Source organism: Podarcis liolepis, assembly GCF_965112155.1.
Source record: "Podarcis liolepis genome assembly, chromosome: 5".
NCBI classification, from domain to species: domain Eukaryota; kingdom Metazoa; phylum Chordata; class Lepidosauria; order Squamata; family Lacertidae; genus Podarcis; species Podarcis liolepis.
The window spans coordinates 86,445,659-86,472,469 of NC_139556.1; the positions used below are offsets into that span (position 1 = coordinate 86,445,659).

Here is a 26,811-nt window from a genome sequence, read left to right on the forward strand (position 1 = left end):
ACATTTTAGTGCAAACTTCTCCAGATAACTTTTTATATGCGGCTTTGACTCACGTACACATTTTTTTGCAAGCATTTTCCCTGATGCAATATATTTTTGTATGTTAAATTTTCACCAATATCTTCACTTTTATGCACACTTTCCCCCAATATATTCATTTTCGTATATTGGCTAGAGAACTGTGTCACAAAATTCAGATAAGTGCGGATTTTGAAGGATAGCTGTGTATCAATTTATGTAGTTTTGTAAACTGGTAAGATTCAGCTTTAAGTGAATACTGGATTGATTTTTTCTCTCTACTCCTAGTCCCCACCCTACAAACTAAGGGCTAACACCTCCATCTCAGAAAGCAGGGTAGAAACAAACATGGACAGGAGCTCCCTTCTAGTTCTCAAATAGAACTGCAGCTGCTATTCAAAATACAATAAAATATTACTTCAAAATCATCAGATCGAACTTCAATCAAAAGCAGAGATTTGTTGTTGTTTAGTCGTTTAGTCGTGTCCGACTCTTCGTGAAACCATGGACCAGAGCACGCCAGGCACTCCTGTCTTCCACTGCCTCCCACAGTTTGGTCAAACTCATGCTGGTAGCTTCGAGAACACTGTCCAACCATCTCATCCTCTGTTGTCCCCTTCTCCTTGTGCCTTCAGGGTCTTTTCCAGGGAGTCTTCTCTTCTCATGAGGAGGCCAAAGTATTGGAGCCTCAGCTTCAGGATCTGTCCTTCCAGTGAGCACACAGGGCTGATTTCCTTAAGAATGGATAGGTTTGATCTTCTTGCAGTCCATGGGACTCTCAAGAGTCTCCTCCAGCACCATAATTCAAAAGCATCAATTGTTCGGCGATCAGCCTTCTTTATGGTCCAGCTCTCACTTCCATAGCAGAGATACAAGAGAACAAAGGACTGAGCAGGAACAAGGAAAACTGCTGCTGGGCTTGATCTAACATCTGAATGTGAGGAAGGTCCCAGGCACACACTGCTTTGTTACCTGATCTCCAGCAAAAAGAAATAAATGTGATGGCAAGTCCAACCATCCTTCCCCATGTTGTGGCAGATCAATCAGCTGCTTCACACCTCAAACTCGACTACAGGTCATCAAGGCTGCCCCCCCCCCCCAAAAAAACATGCCTACTGAAAATGTCATAAAGGCACAAATGTCAATTCTTTAACAAAAACCAAGGGTAGACACCGAGGTCCAAATTGCTTGCACTTTATGGAGCTTTTATACTAGCAACTGACAAGAGCAACCATCAGAGTGAATTGTATTGTGGAATTTTAACTCTCTTGTTCAACCAAGACTTGACAGCCACTTGGGCTGAATGAAGATCAGTTTTAATTATCCACAACACCCTTTTGATATTCTGCAGTTCTGGCATATGTTGTGGCCTTGTATGTATTTTACTAAATGTTTCATATTCCTTTCTGTCAACTACCTTGGGAAATCTTTGTGCGGTCCAAAAGAGGCAAGGGCTTTCCCCATGAGTTCCAGCGTGAAAGAGCTGTGTGCATAACAAATAGAGCAGAGCTTTGAAACATGCAAACCAGCTGCAAACTCCAAGTACTATGTAGAAGACTTGTGTGCAATCAGTGCTTTGAGGGAGACAAGCAGCTGCACACCCCACCACTCTCAGTTGCTACCAGAAATACAGAACATCTGGAAGCTAGGAGGTTTAAAAGCTGTTAACAGCATTTCAGAGAAACCAAGAAATGCCCTTTCCCGAAAGCACTCAAAAGGTAATAGTTATTATCAGCTGACAAGCAGGGGTTAAGTTTGGCTGTGAGCATCTGGAGCAGGCACACACAGCAGAAGACACAAGCATCAGTCGCACTCGAGAGAAGTCCCTTTCACAGTGCATTAGTGACTAATGGAATGGCTGAAGAGGACATAAGAAAAATAGTTTTCCCTTTCCCTGCTATCATCTTTGGGATAATATTTTAAACCTTTGTGGATGTGAAAGACATGCACACCGCCCATTTCCAATCCTAAAAGATAATATAATGGAAACAGATTATACAGATAATCTAACAGATGTAAACTATTTATTGAATATTTGCCACCAATATCGTTAAATACATCATCTTGCAGTTTTTTTGTTTGTTTTTTTGCTTTCAAGTTAAAATGTCAGAAACAGAACACCAAATATTTACAATTCTTATAAGGAATGTTACATAATGACACATTAAGGCGTAAATTCTTTTGGCTTATAATTCTGAAAAGAATGATAATAGCAAAAAAGTGATGCAAAATCTTCATCGTGAGATTATGATTAAGCTACAATGTTTTTACAAAAATATGGTGTAAGATGGCAATAAATCCCATTCAAAATCCTGCAATAGGTCCCTTCAACTGGGACTGATAATTTATACAGTCAAAACTTTAAAGTTTACATATAAAGGTATCCTATCCACCATTGAAAAGTACAGCTCTCAACATATACAGGTTTTTTTTTCAGGCCACAGTTTTGAAGGTCTGGAGTATCAAGTTGGTTTGATGAATTAGTCGGTTGGCACTTATGAACACATTTATTGCCCTGTTGTAAGAAAGAAAACACATTTCAGCAGCAGAATGGAGACCTGAAGCCATCAGATAGAATACATTTCAAAAGTTATTCAAGTGGAATGGCACTAGTGTCGATTTCAATGCTGCTTATTTTTCAGCACTTACAACTCCAAGCAAGAACGCTGATCAATTGATCATTCAGTGCTAGAGAGGAGCAGCACCTGGACTGATAACGTGAACTAATTAGGTTGTTTGTTTGTTTGAAGTGCCCAACAATTATAGTTTCTCTCCCCACAGATTTCTCTTCAACCAACTGAATGAATGACATGCAAAAATACTTCATTTGCACAAAACATTCCACATATTAGCAAACCACTCACCTCCAATTCTGAAATAAGGAAATCATTCACACATTCTTGCATAATAATAATAATAATAATAATAATAATAATAATAATAATAATAATTTATTTATACCCCGCCCATCTGGCTGGGCTTCCCCAGCCACTCTGGGCGGCTTCCAAAAAAATATTAAAATACTGTGATACATCAAACATTAAAAGCTTCCCTAAACAGATCCCTTCAATAAAGGACACAATGAGGAACACATCTTTCTTATTACCAGTGTGAGCAAAGAAAGTAAGATGGTCTTACCCATCTTAAATCCTGTTGCAAAGTTGACACATTTATGCTTCATTTTAGTTTCTTAAAAGTGTAACTTCTAAAGCATTATTAAGCTACTTTTTCAGATGTTTAAAGTGATGTACCTCATTTAAAATACCCATGATAAAATAATGAAGAGAATTATAAGAACAGTCCAAAATACACTGAGCAACTAACACCTCAATTCTGTACTGACGAATAAGTCCCTTTGCGGTAAATGTCTTCATTTATTTCATTGATCTATATACTGCTCAGCAATGTAAAGGTAGCTGAATACAGTTTGTTTGTTTATTTTATTTTTTGAAGTTGAGACAAGTTGAAAGCTTAAATCAGAATTCTGTTAAAATGCCTGCTTGTGGTGGGGGGAGAGACTTCAAAAAATATTACAAGTTCAACACAGAGGGGAACCATCTGAGCGCAAATGGAAAAGTGCTCCATAAAATTGTGCACACAATACTGAACACACAGTTCCTGGTGGATACAAGTCATGCATCTGAGCCACGGCGGACCACTAAGAGTGACTCTCCTACCCAAAACCTCAGTTATTGGCTAGGGAAATAATAAAGCAGGTGGTCCTTGAGACATCCTGGATCCAACTTGTTAAAGGCCTTGTAAATTAACGCAAGAGCATTGAACCTGGCCCAGTAGCGTATATGAGAATACATGGGCCTTATTCCTAGGTAAGTAGATATAAGATTGCAGCCCAAATCAACCAAAGTCCTGCCAAAAATGTCTTACAGCTCTTGTGGAAAAACACAAAAAGGGGCTGCTCTTCATCTCTAGAGGCAAGTCATTCAAAGGTCGTTGCGGCCAAGACAGTAAAAGCCTTAATTTTTCACTATCACCACTCTTGCAAAAACTGCTTGATTAGCCAACCACAACTATTATATGGGGCAATAAAAGAGTAGGTGGTTTGTAGGCAACAAAGGGCCTTATAGGTCGAACACTGAATTGGACCTGGAAACAGTAAATAGCACAAAATTGGCTCAGTGTACTAATCCTGTGATGTTAGAAGGTGAGCAGAACAATTCTACTTTGACACTTCCATGCCATCTTCAAGGGAAGCCCCATGTAAGAGCCATGGGAGCATTGTACACAATTATATTCCCCCCACCAACCAGTGTTACACACATTGGCCAGGATTCAAATAATTACTTTTGGCGGCACCCAAATGCTGGCACATTGTCAGGGATGTTGTTAACTTTTTCAAAAGCAGAGAACCCCACAAGAAGCAAACGTGGAAATAGAAATTTGATAAGACCATAGCAGTAAAATCCAATGACCTACATACACTTGCAACCCCAGACAACTCAGCTTTTATGCCAAGTAAAGCTAGAATGAATTAACAGGTAGTGAAGGCCATCAAACTCAAATGTGAGTGTTGCTTGGTGAGTAAAAGTGACTTTTTTTTTTGCTTCATCCTCAGCTAAATCAATTTCACTTCTTGTTTGCAAATTATACCCAGTCACAGCATGTGTTAGTTTCACTCTTACTAACTAATGAATTCCTGGGCTGCCCAGTGTTTAACAAACCGGAATAATACCATATAGTAGTATAAACTTTAAATAAACTGAGCACTGCACAATGCCAAAGACTGGAGGAGTTTGTGTATATCAGCATTGTCCATTTAACTCCAACTACTATGAACCAGGTCAAGGAACAGATGGATTCTTTTCCTCCTCACTACCGAGAGCTAAAATCGCTGTTTGATAACTTCCATCACTGGCTGCTGTAGCTAGTCTTGTTGCACATGCTTCCCCTCATGTGCAGTACGCCACTAAGGAGCAGTGAAAATGCATGCACTCTTGCAATGGCATACGTTAAGTTCCAACTGCGAGAAGGAACTGATCAGTTGGGAAAGTGTGGCACAAAGACCAGACCACGTGCCTATGTAGTTCAGCATGCTGTTTCCCACAGTGGCCAACTCTCAGAGTCCTCTTGTCCTCTCCCAAAGTTGTTCCTTAGCCACTGGTACTCAAGATACATAATGTCCTGGACAAAGAATAAAGGCATCTTGATTACTGGCCAGGGACATCCTTCTACCATTTGCTCCCAGTATGTGTTCCTTTGGGATGTATCACTTCTATAGTTGGATACTCCATTTCAGCTATCCTGGGCTTATAAGGAAAGATATCTAGAAGGTCACAACTTCTATAATCTCTGAACATCAGCCATGCTGGCTGAGTCTGATGGGAGTTGGAGTCCAACAACCTCTGGAGGACCAGTTTCCTCATCCCCATTCCTCATCCTCATTTTAATGTCTGATGCTGTACTGTTTTTAATATTCAGTTGGAAGCCGCCCAGAGTGGCTGGGGAAACCCAGCCAGATGGGCAGGGTATAAATAAATAATAATAATAATCCCTAAAATGGCCATTAACTTGACCATATATGATAACTACTTTTAGGAGACTTCCCATTCCTTATTCCTCCTCCCCAAACAATCTGTCACAGCAGCATTAAATGTGTTAATTTTAGTTGGGGAATGCTGGACAGTGTTGGAAGAGCAGAAGAAAACATGCTTGGATGATTTTTCCTGTTTTGAATCCATCAGGTTTGCAGCCATCTCAATATAAGCCATCAAAGGTTTCAGTATTTAAAAAAAATCCCTGATTCCCAAGAAAAGTTAATGTTAAGACAGAAAACATGGCAATCTCTATAGTAACAGGCCAATCTATTTTCGAACAGTTGTTGAAGTGTGTTAGCAGAAAGTGAAGAAGTGCTTAAGACACTAGTCAGTGCAAACAATACTCATTGCTGTTACAAAGTATTTTAAATAAATATTTAGAAAGAAAGATGACAGGCAAGACATAACAAATTCACCAATTCAAAAAACGAAAAGAAAAAAACTCCCAAGCATACTTACTTTCCATCTTTAAAATAGGTTTTCAAAGTGTCGCTGAAACTTTTAGAGTATTTTACAAACTCTTTCTTTTGGTGCTCAAGTGCCTGAAATATACATATGCAAAGAGTCATTCAATCAAAGCCTCAACCTTCATAAACCATTTTTATTAGCCACTGGACACTGATTAAAAAGATAAACAGAAGAAAATAAGCATAAGTGCTGTGATAGCAAAATTCTGTGTAAGAAATGAAACGACTAACAGCACTTCTGTAAATGCATCTGGGAATGTTTGTTTACAGCAACAAAATTCATACAGAGCATATTAGAAAATTATACTAAGCCTTAAATGTAGCCACTGCAGACAAAAAATCCACAAATACTAAAAATCAGGCAGTAGGAAAAACTAGTAGCTTAGTGACAGAAGATTGGTTTTCATTCTGTTTGCTTCTTCCTCTGCAAGTTTATTTGTCTTAACTGCCAGTGGTTGTTGAAATGATTTACAATTCCCACCATCCAAGCATTATAAACTGCAGATCCTTTAATATTTATAGTTAATATGTTTATATTTCTGACAAGCCAACATAGCAGAATTTAATTCACATACCCTCCGGTTCTGGTATTGATATTTCTTGAAGACATTATTTACTGTGTCAAGAAGTTCCTTTATTGCACTGGCGATGTCCCTATTTGGCAATGAAAAGATAATTGCAACATCTTTTAAAATTAGACTAACTCAATGCAGAATTTTAATCACTTCCAAAATTATGTCTGACATGTATTTCTAAAGGATTTGCTGCCTTACAGAATGAGTTTTAGATATGGCACAGCAAGAGTGAACACCAAGAACTAATTAGATTATATAGCATTTCAAAGTCCAAATTAGGTTTAATGCAAGCCTTCCTATGTGGAAAGGTAGCATCTGCTGGATTTAGAACTCCACACAATAGTGTTACACAGCAGGAGCTCTGGACTATCTTCAGAATGATACCCTCCCTTCAGAGGAACTCTGAATATATACTATGAATAAAATGAACAGATATGAAAAAGTGACCCATGATTCACCTTAAACTATTTTGTGAGCACTGATCTCATGAATTGAGGCTGTTATCTTGTCCTACCTAAGTCTCTAGGCATTTAAATAAAGTTAAACCACCTGGAAGAAAACTGTCACAGCAAGTATCATTGAAAGCAATTTGATGGCAGTAGCCCCTCTCAGAATTAATGGATACAATTTCATCTTGTTCTAACTTGGCAGAATTTAAGGTCACTCTACAACAAGACTAAACAGCCTTGCGCTGGGGCTAATAGAGGTCAGGAGAGAGAAAAGACAGTTAACACTATGATCTGTGGACAACTCTCAGATTTTCACAATTACAACCAAAGCCACAGAATCCTCCCCAAAGTCACATGTGAAATTAAAATCATAGCCTGAGAAGGGTTCAGACAAGCATCTACACCCAAGCCAGCAAGTGTGACATTAAGATGTTTGAAGTAACTGAGAATATTCAGGTCTACTTCAGCTTCCTTGCAGATCCTCTTCAAAAATGCCTATCAAACTGCCACGTTAAACCCAAAGGCACAAAAGAGTTGCGATTATAATTTGGCAACTGAAGCCGGGTAGCAGGTCTTCTATGTGTACTATTGCACAACTGGGATACACTTTCCCATTTTTTAGGTTTGGGATTCTGTGGGCAGCAAGCTGTTCAATAACCCCTCCCAAAATTAGTTATGTCACACCAATCATGCTTGCAGCTGGTGACTTCAACATAAGGAAGAGATTGTGGGAAAGTTGGGTTAAGAGGATGAACCTTAATGGGAGCTGGAGGGATTAATTAAGATTTGTGGAAGTGCTTTCTCTCTGATCCTAACAAATGCTTCTCAAGGGGAGAAGTATTTTAAATGTATGGGGAGAGTGGGGCTTAACTACTTCAAATATTCTTGAATAAGTAAAGGAGTGCAACTGGGACAAGAAAATATGTGCTCTCAGTCTACCTGCTACAGCACCATGCACATGATTTTTTGCACATTTTTTCTGCCTATCTGGGAGCTCTCCCTAGGTATGCAGAACCCCCTCCTACTCAATCTGCAGAGAGCTCAATTTTGCTGCCCTGTCAATAGGCAAAGTGCCTTTAGCTTAACTATTCAAAGGAATCATGGATCAACTTATACAGAAGTTAATTACACCAAATGAGTCTCAAAACTAATTTGAAGCTTTTTTTAAAAAAAATGGCTCCAATCAAATGACTGAAATGAACATGCAAGCTTAACTCTCTCATGGATTGTGGCCTTTTACTTTCTCATCACTGCAATACAGAAAGTGTTTTAAACTTATAGTCATAAACATAGAAGCGTTTTTAAATATGCCATGTCACAGGGCACATCTAAATTGAGAGGCCATGCAAGCTCTGGACCAGTGCCTAGATGAGAGGGCCAAATTGTCTCTAAATTCTGGCAAGACAGACATTTTGGTCAGTGACCTGCATTTGATGGGGTTTTACTCCCCTTGAAAAAACAGGTTTGTAGTCTGGGGATGCTCCTGGATCCACCTTTATTCTATAGGCCCAGGTGACTTCACTGACTACGACTGCCTTTTACTGGCTGATAAAGGAAGTTATGATCATTCTGGACCACGATAGCTTGAACACTGTCACCCATGTGCTGGTAACCTCCAGGCTGGATGTCTACAATATGCTCTATGTGGGGCTGCCTTTAAAGTTGGTCCAAAAGCCACAGGTGGTACAAAATGTGGCAGGTCAACGGCTCACTGGGGCAGGAGATTGCCAACACATTATCCTGCGGTAAATAACTGCATTGGCTGTCACTTGGCTACCAGGCTAACTTCAAGGCACTGGTTTTAACATATCAAACCCCATACAGCTTGGACCAGGATACCTGAAATATTTCATCAATCACTATGCTCTGCAGAAACCATCTTATTCAGAGTTCTGACACCTACCCTTTGGAATAGGGTTTAAATATTATGTTGTGTTTTCAGTGCCTACTGAAGACCTTCCTCTTCCCAGCAGCCTTTTAAGTAGAGATCTTTCCCAGTTTTTCATCTGCACTGGAACTGTTTCTGAGATGTTTTATTATCACTTGTTGTTTGCCACTGTGGGCTCTTTTGGGAGGAAGGGCAGAATATAAACTGATTAAATAAATAAAAACAGCTGCACATATGGGTCTTGGCACCACTGGAAGTCAGTTGCTTCTAGTGCCCATCATAGCTACTCTTTAGATAGACACTGTGACAGCCTCTTTACCCTAAAGACTTTAACAAATTTTTAAAAACTTGGTAAAGCTATAATGCAAACTGGCACATGGTTCCCTTAAGGTTAGAGGAAGCCCATTTTTAAAAAATCTAATGGAATGCTTAAAGTACTATTATAAGTTAAGAGTTTATCACGGCAAACTGGGCAAAATTGGCATTGCTGTCCATTGCCAAGTAACAGATGCTGGTTAAGCTGCTGTAGCCACTATTAGCACTGAAGCGGTTAAAGTCCATCCACAGCTTGAACAGCAGACAGAAAGAAAATTTAATTTTGAAGCAAAAATTCACAAGCACCGTACACTAAAATGATAAAAACCATAATTTAAAAACACTACATGCTACACTACATATAAACTGTAAGCAAAAAATGCAAAAGGGGGGGGGGAGACCAGCATAAAAGATAGGTTTAAGGAAAGTCTTCTGCTTGGATCAGCAAACTAGTTTAGACAGGAGCACTTACTTGATTGTCTGAAGAAACCTCACTCTGTCATTGATTTCATCTGGAATCTTACTGAGAATCTGTTTAAGTGCTCGTGCCTTTTCATTTAAGTCTTGGAATTCTGGCTCTGGCCTTTCAATCATATACTCTGAGGGGGTGTGAGAGAGAAAGAAATTGGTTACTTACTGCAATAAGATTAGTTTTCTTTTTCAGTGGGGATTTGAGCCTGAGTCTCCCCAAAAACCACACCAGTACCAAATGCACAATGCACATGGTGGGCAAGAACTATGAACCCACCCGGTTTTCCATCTTCAGTGTAAGACAATGTAGGTAACTAAAGTCCTAAGACATGTGCCTGACTGCCTGAAGGATGCTTGAGGGACATGCCAAAGCAGGATAAGCAAATGGTGCTCTAGGTGTATGAGGGGTATTTCAGAGCCAGTAAACAGAACAAAGTCCTGGATTTGCATTCAAACTGCACTTCTGTTGAACTCACAATTATTTTTCATCTCTTAAAAAAAATAAAAAACATATTTCATGATAAGAGTAGTATCAATCAGCACAATCACAGAAGCTTAGCAGAAATACCTTCTACGTCGTCAGCTGCCATGCGCAGGAGAGACTCAGTAAAGTTAACTTCAACACTTTTTTTCTCCAAAATTTTTATGATGATATCTTGTGTGAGACCTGGATTTTCCTTCTCAGCCTGCATTTCAAATAAGTTTTATTTATTTAGTACACCAACAGTCAATTTGCACGCAGCAAAATATATCCAAGAATCACTACGGGTTCTAAATTCAAAATTATGTTTTTAAAAGCTAACCAAGCAGCACTGCATCATAATAAACATCCAGTTCTGCACCACCATTTTCTCCTTGAAAGGAAGACCTATATTTCTTGGACTGCATCAACATTTTTCATTTGTAACTTTGCCCAGTAAGCCATTTCATTTATTTCTGTGCAACATTTATTTCTATGCACTATAACAACCTTTCTTCTTCTTTTTAACCCAACTGAAATTAAGGGACAGACTTATTTACATGATTACATTTAAGTCCCTACAACATTATAGGCTGCACAGAATTAGGTACGTTCAACTTATCTTCATAGCTCTTATCTTTAGATACACCAGAATAACTTTTTCAACAGCTAGCAATGTGCATATCTTGTAACAGTAACAGGAGATAATGAACTCCACGGAGGGTAAAAAGGAGCTGCAAAACCTCACATTTCCTACATCCCATGTCTTACACTTTCCTCAGAGTGCTTTTACAGTATTGATTTTTTAGCTTTTTACAGAGGATATAACATGAAGTAGTAACAGTCAACCACCACAGTAATGACTATACAAACTATGAAGTCAGATTGATACTTTCTGCTCCAAACACCTATGCCCAAATTCCTCTAAATTATAAACAAGGAAATCTGCACTCCCACTTCACATGCTGGTTTCTCAGAACAGAATCTAAAGGTAAACTCCAAATCCCAGGCCAGAGACAGGCTATCCTAGGCCACAAATACTGTATTGATCTTCAGTCCCTCCCTAACCCAGTCCATCAGGCTAAAGGAATGGGACACCATCTCCTGCATCACCAAAAGAGGACCGCTAAGGAGACATCACCAAGTGCCGTTTTCCCTTTTACACTGGGGAGGCCCCACCAGTTCAAAAAGAATTTGTTGGCTTTAGTGGTGTGCAAAATCAGGGACGATTCACACTCCGGCCAGCACCTCTTTAATCTTCTACCTTCGGGCAGGAGATATAGAAGTTTAATCAGTCGTACCAACAGGCTAAAAAACAGTTTCTATCCGTGGGCTGTTAGGCTGCTGAACGGAAAATAATATAGTGCAACTGACTTTCAGGGTTGGTGTGTTGTGCAACAAGCACACAGAGTGCAATGAGATTGAGTGTTTGTGGGGGGGGGAGAGGGGGTCTTGGTTAATTTCATTGTACACAGGTTGTACATCGACAATAAAGGCATTATTATCATTATTAAAATGTGCTTGTGAAGTAGCTCTCATACAAGCCAAACTGCAGCATGCAAGTCATTGCTTCCTGAACCAGCAGCCCCCCACCCCGGTGCTAGATGGAGATGCCCAAAGGACCTCTGTAGCATTAGCTTAACAGAAAGATGCCTGCCCAACCATAAAGGAAGATTCAAAAAACTCCCCAGATAGCTTATTCATTGCTCATCTACTCTTATGGGCCACAATCCAAAGAACCAGATTGATAATTCTGTCTGCTCAGTGTGTCTTTTGATATTGTTTGCCTTTAAACAGCGGCCTCCCATGTTGCATGGCAAGCCTTTCAAGAAATTAAGGGGACTTTCAAAAGCAATTTGCAATGCAGCATGGGAGAAAAGAGTACGTGTTTGAAGGGGGAAATTTCTAAGTGCCAACTGGGTTTGTGAAATCTTTTGAGGGCAAATGCTGAAGCTTCTAGATTCATGTTCCCGATGTTGAACATAAAACCTTCCTCATTGAAGCATAAGAATATAGCTTCTTTTCCTACTGGATGAATTTTCTTAAAGCATTTCAGAGTGTCCACAAAGCCCTATAACCAGCTGCTTCCTAAAGTTAGCTAGTTAACAAGAGTGCTTGCATCTTTCGCTTAAAGATACAATTTTCCCAGGTACACACTTGAGTCTTCTAAGTTGCCAAAATTTCTTCTTGAACCATGGCACACAAAAAGGAGTATAGTACTTTCAAAGCAAATTCTACTAATGCCATATCAAGAAGTATTTTAGTTCCTTGTTCCTGGAAACCAAGCGTTTCAGAAGCCGTAATATCTCTACCAAAAACAAAACAAAAAATGTTGGGAGTGAAGTTGCTTAAGCTGGTGCAGTTATGCTTCAGTAATTCATGCCCGCTTAGTGACAGAAGGTAGAAGAAAAAGCACTGAGCTTACATGCTGTCAAAGTTAAGCTGTACTCCTAGACAAGAAATGGGACAATCTGAACATAAACCATACAATTTGGCAGTATTTTTTTATAGGGCCAGAAATTTAACCATAACTTCTTATCCATAAATAAAACCCACTTCTACTAGAAGAAAAAATGTGCAACTTATTTACAAAGAGTGTAATTGTGCTCATTCAAAATACAAGGCTGTAAGTAACAAGCCAAAAGCTTGTGGCAAAAGAGCACTGCTGATTATTAAAGTTTACAATACTGAGTAACAAATAATTTTGATATGAAGTGTTTAACTATGACTATATTCCATTTTACGCATATGTTAGAGGCATGATTGGTTTTCACATAACAAAATATAAATAATTTTATTTGAGACACTTGCAGTTCTTTTAAATACAGTGGTACCTCGGGTTAAGTACTTAATTTGTTCCAGAGGTCCGTTCTTAACCTGAAACTGTTCTTAACCTGAAGCACCACTTTAGCTAATGGGGCCTCCTGCTGCCGCCACGCCACCAGAGCACAATTTCTGTTCTCATCCTGAAGCAAAGTTCTTAACCTGAAGCACTATTGTCTGGGTTAGCAGAGTCTGTAACCTGAAGCATATGTAACCCGAGGTACCACTGTAGTGGCCAAGGTCACAGCTCCACAGAATATAAAGCCATGCTTTCTAATTTCTTTTGTTCAAGCAGTAACTGTCCCAGGAACTAGCATGAGTGGAAAAACTCATTGGACTTCCCACCATGTTCTTTGTGCTCTAGCCCAAAGAAGAAAACAGATACCAAGGGATAATCACAGCTGCATTTCTAGGCTCTTTAAGAAACACAGCCCAATGAATGCCACAGCAGTCTTTCCAAAGGGTGGGAAGCAAAGCTGGGCTACTTCCAACTCACTTCTCAGACCTCAAAACCAAAGCCAACAACAGGGTTAGCACTGCATGGCTATCTCTGCTGTATCTCCTTTAAAGTAGTGTGAGAGGGAACCCTTTTAAGCCTTTTGCGACCAGGGAAACAATACAGTAAGTGACAGGAAGAGGAGAGAGCATGAATGGGACCAGGTTTGAAATGGGAGACTGGCATATCAAGCTCAGAGAAAAGGAGCAGAATCTCCTTAAATGTCTGCAAATCTGGAATACATCACCAATGCCATAGGGCATAGGCATTTAACTTATGAAGTTAGACCAAGTCAGGGTATCTAGCCCAATACTTCTACTCTAGAAGATCTTCAATGTCTCTGCAAAGGTCATTCACAATTCCTACCAAAGATACCAGAATTTAACTAGGACCTTTAGCATGCAAAGCAGATGCTTCACATCCGAGCTATAGCCAAACAGCAGATAGCTTTCTGCCTGTCTCAACCAGATGCATGCTAATTAGTGCAGGAAATGGGAATTTGTTTGGGGTCCCTAGGGAGAAGAAAAGTAATGGATCAGGACAGAACAAGACCAGTAGCTAAATCCGGTATGCAGTTAATCCAATTTTTACATTGCTGTAGGAAGCTCATGTACAAATACACACAATGTTAATTATTCTTACCTTAATAAAAGCTGCTCTCAGTGTCTGAGCTGCAGATAGATTTACTCGTTCTAGCTGCAAGGTGGGGTTAAAAGTAAATTGTTATACTAATATAAAACATGCAAAACAAAAAACACTTTGCCTTATGAAACTCCACTTCCAAATTTTCTGTCACTTAAGCTGATTCTATGTTTAAGAGTAGCAGGCACCGCCTCTCAGCTCAAAATTAAGGGTTCACACAGCCACTTACAAACATAAAATTAGATAGCATGGTGATTTTTTGCTCTCTATATTCACATGGCAAAATGGTTCTGTGAATGGAGCAAAGACCTGAAAATTACTGGTTATCTGGTAGAATTTGACAGCTGGTGGAGAACCATTTCTATAAAGGCCAGGGTTTTGACTAACATACAGCCAGGGGTGTTGCAGTGATGCGTTTCAACAATCCATTCATAGGACAGACAAAAAAGGACTCCTAAAGATTTACAGTTGTGTTTAACAGACTGAAGGGTGACAACTGGAACAAAGCTTATTATAGACAGACAGAATGAGATGCTTATACTTCCAAGGAGTGTGTAATAATTGCAAAGATAATTTAATATTTATATATGATTTTCTTAAATGCACACCAGAGAAGGGCTGTTCCCTTGCATACTTAAACAAAAACAAAAGTTCCAGCTTCCTGGATCAGCAAATATTTCTGGATTTTACCATTTTAAAACAGGTCAATTCTGTGAAACTGCAGAAACATAGTACAAGACTTTCTGCCATCTCTGTGGCTGCCTAAAACCTGGCTACTAATTAAAACCAAGTGAGTTTACATTTCAGAAACTTGCATATGCTGAGAAGTATCTTGAGAGCATATAAGTCCTGAAAAGAATGCCAGAACTAAGAAACAAACTGGGGCCAAAAAAGTTAAGGTTATAGATATTGATTTCATGGAAATAAGCCAAGCCAAAGAAAGATAGAAAGCAGGACTCATTAGTGCAGTTTGTAAAGACTTGGTAGAAAATGTTAGCTTACCAAGTATAAACAGTATGTTAGGGTATCCTCTAACCTCCTGCTTCCCAAACACTGTAATACATAGAAAATCAACTAGAAGGCATGTTACCTCATTAAAGACAGGATACATAACAGCATAGAGAGGCATGGAAACCATAGAAGTGGTCTCTGCTTCATTCTTCATCTCTTCCATTGTCATCCTCATTCAAAGACCCACTCTTGAAGAAAATGGCTATCAAAGCAATGGACTTCTCATTCAATGAAGCGTTTCTTCTTTCTTCTAGTTGTATCAGAATGCTTAGAGCACTTTAAAAAACTACCCTGGAAGGAAAAGAGAGAGAGAGAGAGAGAGAGAGAGAGAGAGAGAGAGAGAGAGGAGGCTTCATTATGATCAGTATCACTTTTCAGACAAGAAGTACTACCAAAAATGTAATGCAGTAGATTCAGTACTGCCCCAATAAGCTCCGTTCCCTTCTAATCAAAGTTCAAATGTGCTGCAGGTTAGCTGGTGATCTGTATGCAATTAATGCAGTTCTTGAGGATTTATCACAAGTTCTCATTTCAGCTACTTTCTTGAAAAGAGCAATGAAAATGAGAAATGATGTCTTTAAAATGCTAAAGGTCAATACTATTTTTACAATTTATACAGTAAGTGTTCATCAGCGCTAGTAATGTTAGTCATACATCCAACAGTGACTTGCTTGGAAAGTGATCGAACAGACCCAAAATAGCAAGTAACATGTAAGCTGTATGTATGCCAGCATAATGTCATCTGCAAAGGCAATAGCCGATGGTCTATTTAACAGATTTACTGTATAGGTATGACTATGCTGTAATAAGTTTAAAATGTACAAAAAGCTACACAAACCTCTATGCTTAGGTTGCTTTAAAACAAACAAAAGTCTCAAGCTCTGTTTTCATAAGGGTGTGCCAGCAACTGTTAGCTCAATGGAAAATAATGGTTCATGAAACCAAATCTGGTTTGAGATCCTCCACCCTACCCTGCCCAGCCCAGCCCAGAGAACAGTGGACCTGAATTTCAAGTATTGGTAAGGAATTACTCCTATTTCACGGAGGATATGAAAAACTATGCTGGAAAAGCATTAACCAAGTGTATGCCTAAAAATTTGATCTTAACAATTAAGTATGCCAACTCTGACACATCTGAAATATTTTTTCATCCTAATGAGAAGTTTGTGGAGGACATATACCGTATTTTTTGCACCATAACACTCATTTTTTTCCTCCTAGAAAGTAAGGGGAAATGTCTGTGCGTGTTATGGAGGGAATGCCTACGGGTGGCATGCCTACGGATTTTCCTCCTCTAAAAAATATGTGCGTGTTATGGTCGGGTGCGTGTTATAGAGCAAAAAATACGGTATGTTTCAAAATATCTATTAAATGGGATTTTAATAATATGACAGGTAAAATTAATCTAGTCCATTGGGCTTCAACCAGTGACCCAGGCAACACAAGCGGGTTGCCTTCAACCCAAAGTGAGTCACAAAGCAACACAATCTCTTTTTTAGGTTACTATATGTTAAAATGATAAGAGAAAAAGCAAGGAAGAATCATAGAATTGTAGAGTTGGAAGGGACTCTGAGGATCATCTAGTCCAACCACTGTTCAAAATCGCGTTGGCAACTGACATCTCCAGCTGGCTGGCCCCTCCAGCTTTTTTAAGCAGGTAAGCAGAAGAGCTTATTTATTGCATTTATATCCCACCCTTTTCTCTATGGACTACAGTATATGCTTTCGTCCCCATCTCAGTTAATACCTACAATGTCCCTGTGAGGTAGGCTAAGAGACTGTGACTGAACCAAGGTCACCCGGTGAGTTTTATGACTTGAGTGGGGATTTGAACCCTGATCTTCCAGGTCCTAGTTTGACATTCTAATCACTATACCACACTGGCTTCCTAGAATACTGCTATGGGAGAGCTATATAAATTAAGTAAGTAAATAAATATGGGTAAAGCAAACCTGGAATATTTTCCTTTAAGCTTGAATCTGTTTTATTCTGGATTGTTTTATTTGATGTTTTAATGTGCTGTAAACTGCTTTGAGATTTTTTTGTTTAAAATATAAAGCCATATAGAAATGAGTAATAATGATAATAATTCCCACAGCAAAAAGAAAGGCACCTAAACAATCCATTGTAGCAACTGTAACCTAGGTTTAAGATGCCATTTGGCAATTGGCTTATATACGTGTTGTAGCACCGACTCCAACCCCCTGCATTGGAGGAATATGCAGCTGTCCTGTATGGGTACTGAACTTGCAACCTTGGTGTTATCAGCATCACACTCTAATCAACTGAGCTATAAAGTGGTACAGTGGAAACTGTGAGCAAAGGAGATGGAAAGTAAGGGGGAATGAAGGGAGAAAGGGCAAAAGAAAGATTCAAAGTTTCCTAGATTTCAGGATGGACTAAAGGAGAGTGCCGAGTCTGAAAAGGTTGGAAATTACTGCTCCAGTTTCTACCAAATCACTTTATGATCCTGTCTCATACAAAAGCTAACTTCCATTATCCATGCATTGCCTCAGTCAAGAGCTCCTCTCTTATTTCCTTCACCTTTAAGTATAAAAAACTCATTTTGAGGTTATTGTTAGCTGCACAGCCTCTAGAATGTCAGGTTCATCTAATAAGGTATTGAACAAGCACATTCACTCACCCAAGCATGAGTAAATGGGTAGGAAAATGGGGGGGGGGGAGAGTTTAAAGTGATGCACATTGGACCAAAAATATTTCACATATATGCTCATGTGGTTTAATGGCCAGCAACAAGTCCTTGGAATCACAGTGGATAACTCAGTGAATATGTTAATCCAATGTACAGAAGCTGTGAAAATGACAAATTCCATTATAGGGATCATTAGGAAAGGAATTGAAAACAAAATTGCAAATATCACAATGCCAATTTACAAATCTATGTAGTGCTCACACTTGATGTAATACGCAGAGTTCTGGTTGCCTCATCTCAAAAAGGCAATTGTAAAGATGGAAAAGGCTCAGAAAAAGACAAGCAAAATGATCAAAGGGATGGAACAACCTCTATGAGGAAAGGGGCTTTTAGTTTAAGGGGGAAAGTGAGTAAGCGATGATTTGGTAGCAGCGCATGAAATTATGCATGGTGCAAATAAAGTGGACAGAGCAAAGTTTTTCATCCTCTCTCATAACACTAGAACTCAGGGACATCCAATGAAGCTGAACACTGGAAGATTCAGGACAGACAAAAGAAAGTACTTCTTCACACAGCACATAGCCAGATGGGAGGGGTATAAATAAGAAAATAATAATAATAATAATAATAATAATAATAATAATAATAATAATAGTTACAACTCTGGAGTTTTCACCCACAAGTAGTAGTGATGGTCGCCAACTTGGATGGCATTAAAAGAGGATTAGACAAATTCATGTAGGTTAAGCCTATCAAGGGCTACTAGCTACAATGTTCTACACCCACTGTCAAAGCAGCATGCCAGTTGCTGTGAATCACAAGTGGGGATTGTTATACTCTGCTTCTGCTTGTCTGCTTCCCATGGGGATCTGCTTAACTACTTTGAGAGCAGGATGCAGGACTAGATGGACCACTTGCAGACTCTTCTTATGAGACATGAGGATAACCAACTCCACAAGTACTGCCTGCAAGGCTGGTTTTATCTAACCTCACGCTGAATTCAGCATTTCCCTAGCAAAGAGAGGTTAAGTTTTGAAGAAGGAAGATGACATCTGTCTAGCTACACTGCAGTAAATTTACTGGTTTACAGACAAAAAGCTTAGGGGAAGCTACAGCAAGGCAATTAACCTTGACCAATTTTCTAATGTATATTCTCTCAGCATGCAAGCCAAGTAGAAAAGCAAATAGAAGCTGGCAGCTGTGTATTTGGCCAAAGTACAAGCATACTGCCAAGCCAAGTTGGCGTACACTATTTCTACACTTAGCTTTTTACAGAAATTAACACTCATGCTTTAGAAGAGACTGTAGCCTCCAGTAAGGATTTCTGAAAATAGCTGAAACTGGATTTCAAAAGAACATTTTGGGCTAATGAAATGTACACCATCTTCTGCTCCCAATAAACTCTCAAGTGCCACAAAGTGCAATTACATAGATATGCACCAACATATAACAAACCTGTGTTTTTTCACCCCAATGGTAAAAGCAGTTAACACACTGCTGTAATGCACTTCAAATACCTGATAGCCAGTAGTGCACAGAGCTAGTAATAATAACAAATTCAGGTACTGGGCATCATCATCAGCCAATATTTAGGCATCTTGGCATAGGAAGAGCCTGGAATTTTTCCAGGACCAAACAGAAACATTAGCAACACATAAGCATATGACAGCCCAAATTAATTTGTCTTACTTCTGTATTGAACTCAAATTTCAGGTATGCTTTCGGAGCTGAAACCATTTCATACTGAGAGCACCAAACAAAATTATGAGCCAGTGTGAGTCTTGAACAGAGCTAAATTTTCAGTTCTCAAGTACCAGCATCAAAAATCTAGGTGTGTAGGATTTTATCAGATCCCAAATTTTGAAGGGGAATATAATTAAATTAGATGAAGAATGAAATACTTCCCTGCTGGTTTGTTCTATCTGTTGGGGAGATACAGCAGTGCTTGGAGAGGACAGAAACAGGACTCTTAAAGGAAACTAACAATTATCCTAAATGGAAATTCACATACAATTGTCCAAAAATAATCTAACTTTTACGATTTGCATACAATGCTCTGTTTATACTCTTACTTGTACAAGTGTTCAATATATGGCAACTTCTTCAGTGCATACATAGTCATGAGTACCATAATATTCAGCATTTCTCTACATAATTATTTTGACCTAGTTTACCTTGATATGCCACAGGGGAAACTGCTATTAAGAACTACCTGCTCTTAATAAAATCTATGAGAAGATTTTCATTCCAGAAGAGAGCCTGTTCTCTAAGTCTTGAAATTTCACTCCCACAGTTACTAACACCTTTCTTTGAGCTCTTTATGGAGTTACCTGCTTTTTAAAAAATTTAACTCTTATTATTTTATCTTATCATGATGACTAATGACTTACCAAACCCAGGGCAGGTACTGCCAAACCAAATCAGATCACAAGGCAGTTTACCACTTCTGAGAGTAGCTAATTACAGCTGCTTAAGGGGGAAATGGGGCCCGTCAACCTGGGAAGGTAGCTTATCTGGAAGAAGAAAAACTCTGATCCTAAAGCTCTGCTGACTTGCGGCTATACTCATGCGTGAGGAAAAACCTGTACTTGCTGCCTTTCAGGACACCTTTGAGAGAAGAAACGGCTAAGGAGCAAACCCTATACAAATCTGGAGTGGAGTCCCTAAGATGGTTGGGAGGAGTCCTGTACTCTTTCCTTCTGGCAACTCCTGCAGCCAAGCTGGTGCCAAATGTTTTGCTCTGCTTTCCTTTGGAGCACATCAGTGAAGCACCAGGTGAAAATGTTCATCTTTAACCAGACATTTGGTTGATTGTCATCCAATGCCCTTTTAAAAATGTGGGGTTGGGGAGGGGCTTGTTTGTTTTTATTTTGATTATGTATTCTGTTTTTATATTGTGATTTAATCCTGTGAACTGCCCTCCGGATGCAGGGCAAAATATAAATTTAATAAATAATAATAATCTGGGCAGCCCAGGACCTCCAACCACATTGCCCAGGCCTGCACCCTGGGGAGGTCACTGGGTGCTGCTAATGCAGCAAAAACAATGCGGGAGGCAGCACATAAGAGTTATCTGTCTCTGTAGCCACAGCAGGAGCTGCGATTTTCCACCTGCCTGGTTTAAGCCCTGAAGTAGCAGTCCATTGCCCAAGACAGACGGATGCCAACAACAGTTGCTTAGGAGGTGGTGGCAGAAATGTTTTCAGCACCATTTAGACATCAGTAAGTAACCTTCACCCATTCTTCTGTGCTTATCTATAAAACTATTTAGTGTTTTTTGGGAGAGAAGTGCTGGCCAAACATCATGAATTTAACAGAATGGCCCTCCATATTAGATTTTTAAGCACAATCCAGGATGTCCGTGTTGACCTTTACAGTGCTAGACTCACTTACCATGGAAGATGGCTGCCTAACTGCTGCAGAACCCTATCTGCTAATGATGTGCTACAGTCTGTGGCAAGAACAAGAAATTTACATGGAGAACATTATCATTACTGTCACTTAATTCTACAACTTCCTACCCTTGGAGTCTGTCAAAGTTTAAGAACATTTCAGCAGTGATACAAAAACAATAAACTGTTTAAGTGTCTGATGGTCTGAAATAAGCATGTTTATTTAAAGGCTAACACTTTTCTCTCTCAAAGTACTAGTAAGCTGCCATGGTTTAGAAACAAGCAACAATACATTTTGAAGGAAAATAGCTTTTCTAACCAATTTTTGCTTCTGCAAGTACATCACTTATTCGCTTACCCATTATTTAAAAATTCTATATAAATATAACAGATTAGTTGCTATTATTAGATTAGATTTCAATTAAAAAACTAAATAGGTCTAGGGTTTTTTCATTAAGGGCAGTTCCAAATGACAAGTTTCCTGGTGCACAAACACAGAGCTCTTCTTCATTTGTTATGAAGAATCCAGGCACCTTTCTTCAATGTTTTTTTCTTTATTAAAAAATTTTCACAAGGGACAATCATATGGCAAGTTCCATCAGGACAGGCAGCTTAGGATGCAATGGATCTGTTTCAGCTAGTGTTAACGTATTTTTTGTCCCATAGGACGCACCCAGGTTTTTTTTGGGGGGGGGGGAAATTTTCCCTTTATTTCCCCCCCAAAACCAGGTCGGGGAAACCGAACCAGGTCGAGGAACAGCGGGATGGCGGCGCTGCGCCTCCTTGCTGTCCCCCGAGCTTGTGGGGCTGGCCAATGTCTGCCCGGCGCGTGGGGCGCTCTGCTTCAGGGCGCCCCGCGCACCGGGCAGCAGCCTACTATCCGCAGCGTGGGGAACTCCCGCAGGGCTGCCTAGGCTGAGGATGTGTTCCCGAAGCACCGAGCGCTCTGCTTTCAGTGCGCCCGGCGCTGCGGGAAGCAAGCTGCTATCCGCAGCCTAGACAGCCCTGCGGATGTGTTCCTGAAGCCTGGAGAGCGAGAGGGGTCGGTGTGCACCAACTCCTCTCGCTCTCCAAGCTTCGGCGAAAGCCTGCATTCGCCCCATAGGACGCACCCAGATTTCCCCTTCATTTTTGGAGGGGGAAAAGTGCATCCTATAGGGCGAAAAATACGGTAAGTCCCCAATCCCAGCTCAGCCAAATATGAGCAGGTGTAATTTGTTCTTCCTAACTGAACCGAAGCTATCTGAGCCAAGACCAGTATAAGTCTTCAAAAGGGGGCATTCCAATGGCGGGACTGGAGCAGGGGAGAATGGATTTAGGCTGGATCATAAGCTCAGTCACATAACCTGGGAACCCAACACAGAACTCTAATTTAAAGGATCATTCTCTCCCTCCGCCAAGCTTAGACAGAGCTGCATCAGCCCCACTGATGACCAGGGTTTGGATTTGGTGTAACTTTCTGCTGGCTTAACTCATACTGGCTTGCTTTCCATCAGTTTCTTGTACATAAGATTGCTCACTGTCACATTGCAATATAAATTTTCCCAACTATATGAACATTTACAAACAAAATTGTGTTTGTATTATTGGGCACTGAACTTTCCAGAGCAGAGACAATATTATTCTGGCACTTGGGGAAATGCCATTCTTTCACCAACTAGTGCAGCTTTTAAAACAGAGCACCCTGCGTATAATGTGGCAGCATAAGGATCACAAGCCACTTCTTGAAACTATCAGTAAAAAGTAATACATTTCATTACTTCTGCTCCTCCACCATATCTGCACCTATTCTGTGTATCTTTAAAGTTTAATTATAAAAAATAATGAATACTACCAGGAAGACTACCTAAACCTCAAAAAGTATAATTACATGGACATTCTGAATGGTGTGGGATTACAATTCATCTGTGACCCTAAAGATGACTAGCAACAGTAGCAGTGTTAGAAACTCAGATACATAAGCTAGGAGCCAAATGGCTCCTTAAACTCGGGTTTCAGTCGCCAAAATGGAATGTCTGGTTGCCATTTTTGAGCAAGACACCTCTAAAGTCTTATTTTTCAAATGAAGTACTGATTGTCATTGATTCTCGGTTAAATATCTGGCTAATTCAGATGACAACTTTGAGCTAGGTTGAAAGTTTTGAGAACTTAGAGAAGAAAAGTCACTTGATCCAGGGACAGTCCACATATATTGCCCCATTCCAACCTCTTTTTCTTAATGGTGACTGATCCTGCTCAGGCTCCATTGAAAAAGCATTTTTATTCCCGAAATTCATTACAACTGTGCAGATACAATATAACTGAAAGAATTCTACAGGATGTGTTAGTAGCATGAGTGAACATTCCAGATCCAATAATCCCCAGACATGTACTTCCAGATGTAGGACATGTCAGGCACCATCCTGGCACCTAGGCATCTTCACTTGGTCACAAGTGGTCAATTACCAGGTGCAAAATGTGTCTGGTGCTGGCTAAATTTGAACACTGATAAGTAATGTTCTAATGGGAAAAGCAACATTTTGCTAATGTTACTTTTTTTAAAAAAAACAAACCCTCAAAAAGAAGGTACGTCAGATGGTAAACAGCTTTGTACCTGGCTATTTCTGTAGACTTCATTAACTTATAAAAACTGAACGAACATTCAAATCCATATGACATGGATCAGTTTCATTTTCTGTTTTTCAGATGCATTATGAGATAAACAGCCCATAAAAGAATCCAGGCAACTCAAAAGATCCAGGAACTGCCACTATCAACTGTATAAACACAAGAGTTTCACATAAATGAGTGTTAAGCCAATAAAAGCTTCAAATGGAATGAGCACCATTACTACACACTAGCTACTGTCATTAGATTAATCTCTCTTTACCATGAAGCAATACACTAAAGATCAGCACCTCTTTTTAAGAATCCTACCTCTAGACTTCAAGCCTCACAATTTCAGTATACAGTGGTACCTCTGGGTACGAACGCTTCAGGTTACGAGTTCCGCTAACCCGGAAGTAGCTGCTCCGGGTTGCGAACTTTGCCCCAGGATGCAAACGGAAATTGCGTGCCAGAGGTGCGCACACAGCTGGAGGCCCCATTAGCGAAAGCGCACCTCAGGATAAGAATGGTTTCAGCTTAAGAATGGACCTCCGGAATTAATTAAGTTCGTAACCAGAGGTACCACTGTTCAGTATTTACTGCCTGGCACTTGTCACCAAACAGCCCTGTTCCCTGGCCATGTTAGAAAAATGATCTCTAAAATTCTCCAAGTCTCAGGATTCCAAAGCTGCTCAGCCTGGTCACACCAAGATGGAGACACATATACCCCTCTTGCCTTCTCCAGCTAAAAAATGGGAGCCTTGGTTCAAAAGGCAGAGGACCTATCAATAACAATTTGTCTTTGACAGCAACCTGCATGCTCAGTTCAATGACTCCAAAGCAAACTCTTTAGCTACTGTACTCACTCTTCTTGCCTTCATCCTACCAACCCTCACAGTACTTCCAAGCCACATGACAACATAGTATAACCTAATAAACAAAATAACTAAGCTATGCCCAATGACGTGCGGTGGAAATTTTCCAAATTGGAAACATTTTCTGAGTTATTTTTCCGCAACTTTTTTGTTCATTTCATAAATTCCTTTGTGACAACGAATCATAGAATAGTAGAGTTGGAAGTGACCCCAAGGGTCATCTAGTCTAATCCCCTGCAATTTAGGAATCTCAACTGGATCATACATGACAGAGGGCCATCCAACCTTTGCTTAAAAACCTCCAAGGAAGGAAAGCGAGTGGATTACAACTACATGTGCAGTATTAGGCAAACCTGACCACTTCAAAGTCTTCAGCTTTGTTTACTAAATATAAGCAAAATAAACATGCAAAGGTAGATCATTCCCTAGGTTATCCCAAAACATAGCAATAAAGATGGAACATTTTCAATGGAAATTACTCTATGCAAGTTATCCTAATATGCCAAGGATTCCCCCCCCCAAAAAAAGTACTCCCTCTAACTGCCTGTACCTATTCTATTGCCACCCCACTCAAGAATCCAACTCCACCCTCTGTTATCCATGCAAGAGAATGCCACAACTGCCTTGGCTATAGCAGAGCAAAGATCCCACCTAATCCAGCATTCTGTTGGAACCCCCTGAATCCAATGGCCCAAGAGCCCTCTTCATGTGTGTACACAAAACAGCAACACCACTCCAGTGAAGTACCGGTCTACTGAAACAGATGAAAGCACCAAAAACATACCTGGGCTACTTCCTGCTACGGGTTGTATAATAATACAAAACTCTTGACCGAGCGCCTATCTATGAAAGCTACTCCTTGCATGCAGAAAACTGAGGACATGTAGGAAATGAGCACCCAACCTTTTCCACGATATGCCAGCTTCCTCCCCATGCCAGAAAGCATTAATAATAGTAATAATAAAAACATGGCCCACCACATTACCACCTGCAACCTGAAGGGAAACAGTCTCTTTTCTTCTGTTATTTACACCGACCAGGCTTGTCTGGCCTATGCTGCTGCCCTCCTCTTTCGGCAGAGGGAGGAATACATTACTGTCCCCAACCCCCTGCAATATTGTATTATTATTCAGCATAATTACTGGCATAATTTAGACAAAATACCGTCAAGGGGGGAAATTATATTTACTGTATCTATCTGCAAACACACATCCACCCTTGCTTTAAGAGGCCTAAGGTCTCTCCCCCATGGAGACTGCTTCCTCTTCCCGGTTCTTCCCCCCACCCCACTTCCCTCTCTCCCTCCGACCTTCCCCGCCTACCCTTGAGGTGTATTTGCCCCCCCCCCAGCACGAAAGCCACCCTAGCCCCAAATCCTCCCCAACGGGACACGCCATACCTCCCCGCTTCGCAGCGCTGGCACCTGCGCCCCCCGCCCCGTCCCTCGCCTCCCAGGGAGACACACCGGCCTGGCCTCTCCCGGCAATTCTCTTCCGCTTGGGAGATCTCGGGGCGGGGTCGGGGAGAGGCCCTGCCCCTCCGGGGAGAAGGCTGGCTGGGTGGGGGGACCTCTCCTGCTTGGGGTTCCTCCGAGCGGCGCCTGATGGAGGCAACTAGGCCCCTCGCCGGCTCTAGCCCGGCCACGGGATTCTCCAAGGCCTCTTACGCCTCCGGTGCGGCGTAACCTCTGCGGCGCGGCTAGGCCCCGCGCAAACCTACCAGTGACCCCTGCGGACATTGCCGGCGCTAATGATAAGGGTAATAGGAATGGCTGAGGTGAACGACGACGACAACGGCGGTAAAGGCCGCCGGGGCCGCAGCAGTTAAAGCTCCTTACCTCCCCTCCCTGCCCCACCCGCCCCTCGAAGCCTTTTAGGGCTCCCGAGCGGGCTCCGCCGTCGCTGCTCCCGGAAGTACCAGCCGGAAAGGAAGCGCCCTCCTCCTCCTCCTCTCGCCAGCCGCCGCCGCCGCCGTTACCACACAACCAGGCGTTGTCCGGAACTAGCCGGCGACCGCGCGGGCCCATGGGACCTGTAGTCCGCTTCTCAGAAAGACTACAGCTCCCGAGAAGCATTGCGGGAGGGACGAAGCCAGGCGACGGAGGGGGAAAAAAGGGAGGCATGAGAGGGGCCAGGAGG

General features: G+C 40.9%; 1 protein-coding gene and 1 long non-coding RNA gene across 6 annotated transcripts; one reads left to right on the top strand and one right to left on the bottom strand.

Annotated features, from left to right (window-relative positions):
- Window positions 1-128: 128 nt before the first annotated feature.
- Window positions 129-2,286, top strand: LOC310707554. Its single transcript, XR_014526574.1, has 2 exons — window positions 129-481; window positions 895-2,286. It is a non-coding gene; the product is annotated as an uncharacterized lncRNA (long non-coding RNA).
- On the bottom strand, window positions 2,026-26,711 carry PDCD10 (programmed cell death 10). 5 transcript variants are annotated; one of them, XM_083504609.1, is made up of 8 exons: window positions 26,511-26,711; window positions 15,247-15,458; window positions 14,157-14,210; window positions 10,304-10,421; window positions 9,737-9,863; window positions 6,613-6,691; window positions 6,030-6,112; window positions 2,026-2,533 (listed from the first exon to the last, which is right to left on the bottom strand). In XM_083504609.1, the coding sequence occupies exons 2-8, from the start codon at window positions 15,340-15,342 to the stop codon at window positions 2,452-2,454; spliced, it is 639 nt and encodes a 212-aa protein (XP_083360735.1). In that variant the 5' UTR covers window positions 15,343-15,458; window positions 26,511-26,711; the 3' UTR covers window positions 2,026-2,451. The 5 variants fall into 5 exon arrangements, with proteins under 5 accessions (XP_083360735.1, XP_083360733.1, XP_083360736.1 ...); XM_083504607.1 differs by having other exon boundaries at window positions 26,591-26,676; XM_083504610.1 differs by having other exon boundaries at window positions 26,073-26,532.
- Window positions 26,712-26,811: the final 100 nt, after the last annotated feature.

What these genes read in the sequence shown, in the direction of transcription:
- PDCD10 (XM_083504609.1), bottom strand. Translation starts at nt 15,342, where the DNA reads ATGAGGATGACAATGGAAGAGATGAAGAATGAAGCAGAGACCACTTCT. An exon ending in ATCAATACCAGAACCGGAGG is followed by an intron (nt 6,113 to 6,612) that starts GTATGTGAATTA and finishes TGTATATTTCAG; the next exon opens with GCACTTGAGCACCAAAAGAA. An exon ending in ACCTATTTTAAAGATGGAAA is followed by an intron (nt 2,534 to 6,029) that starts GTAAGTATGCTT and finishes TTCTTACAACAG; the next exon opens with GGCAATAAATGTGTTCATAA.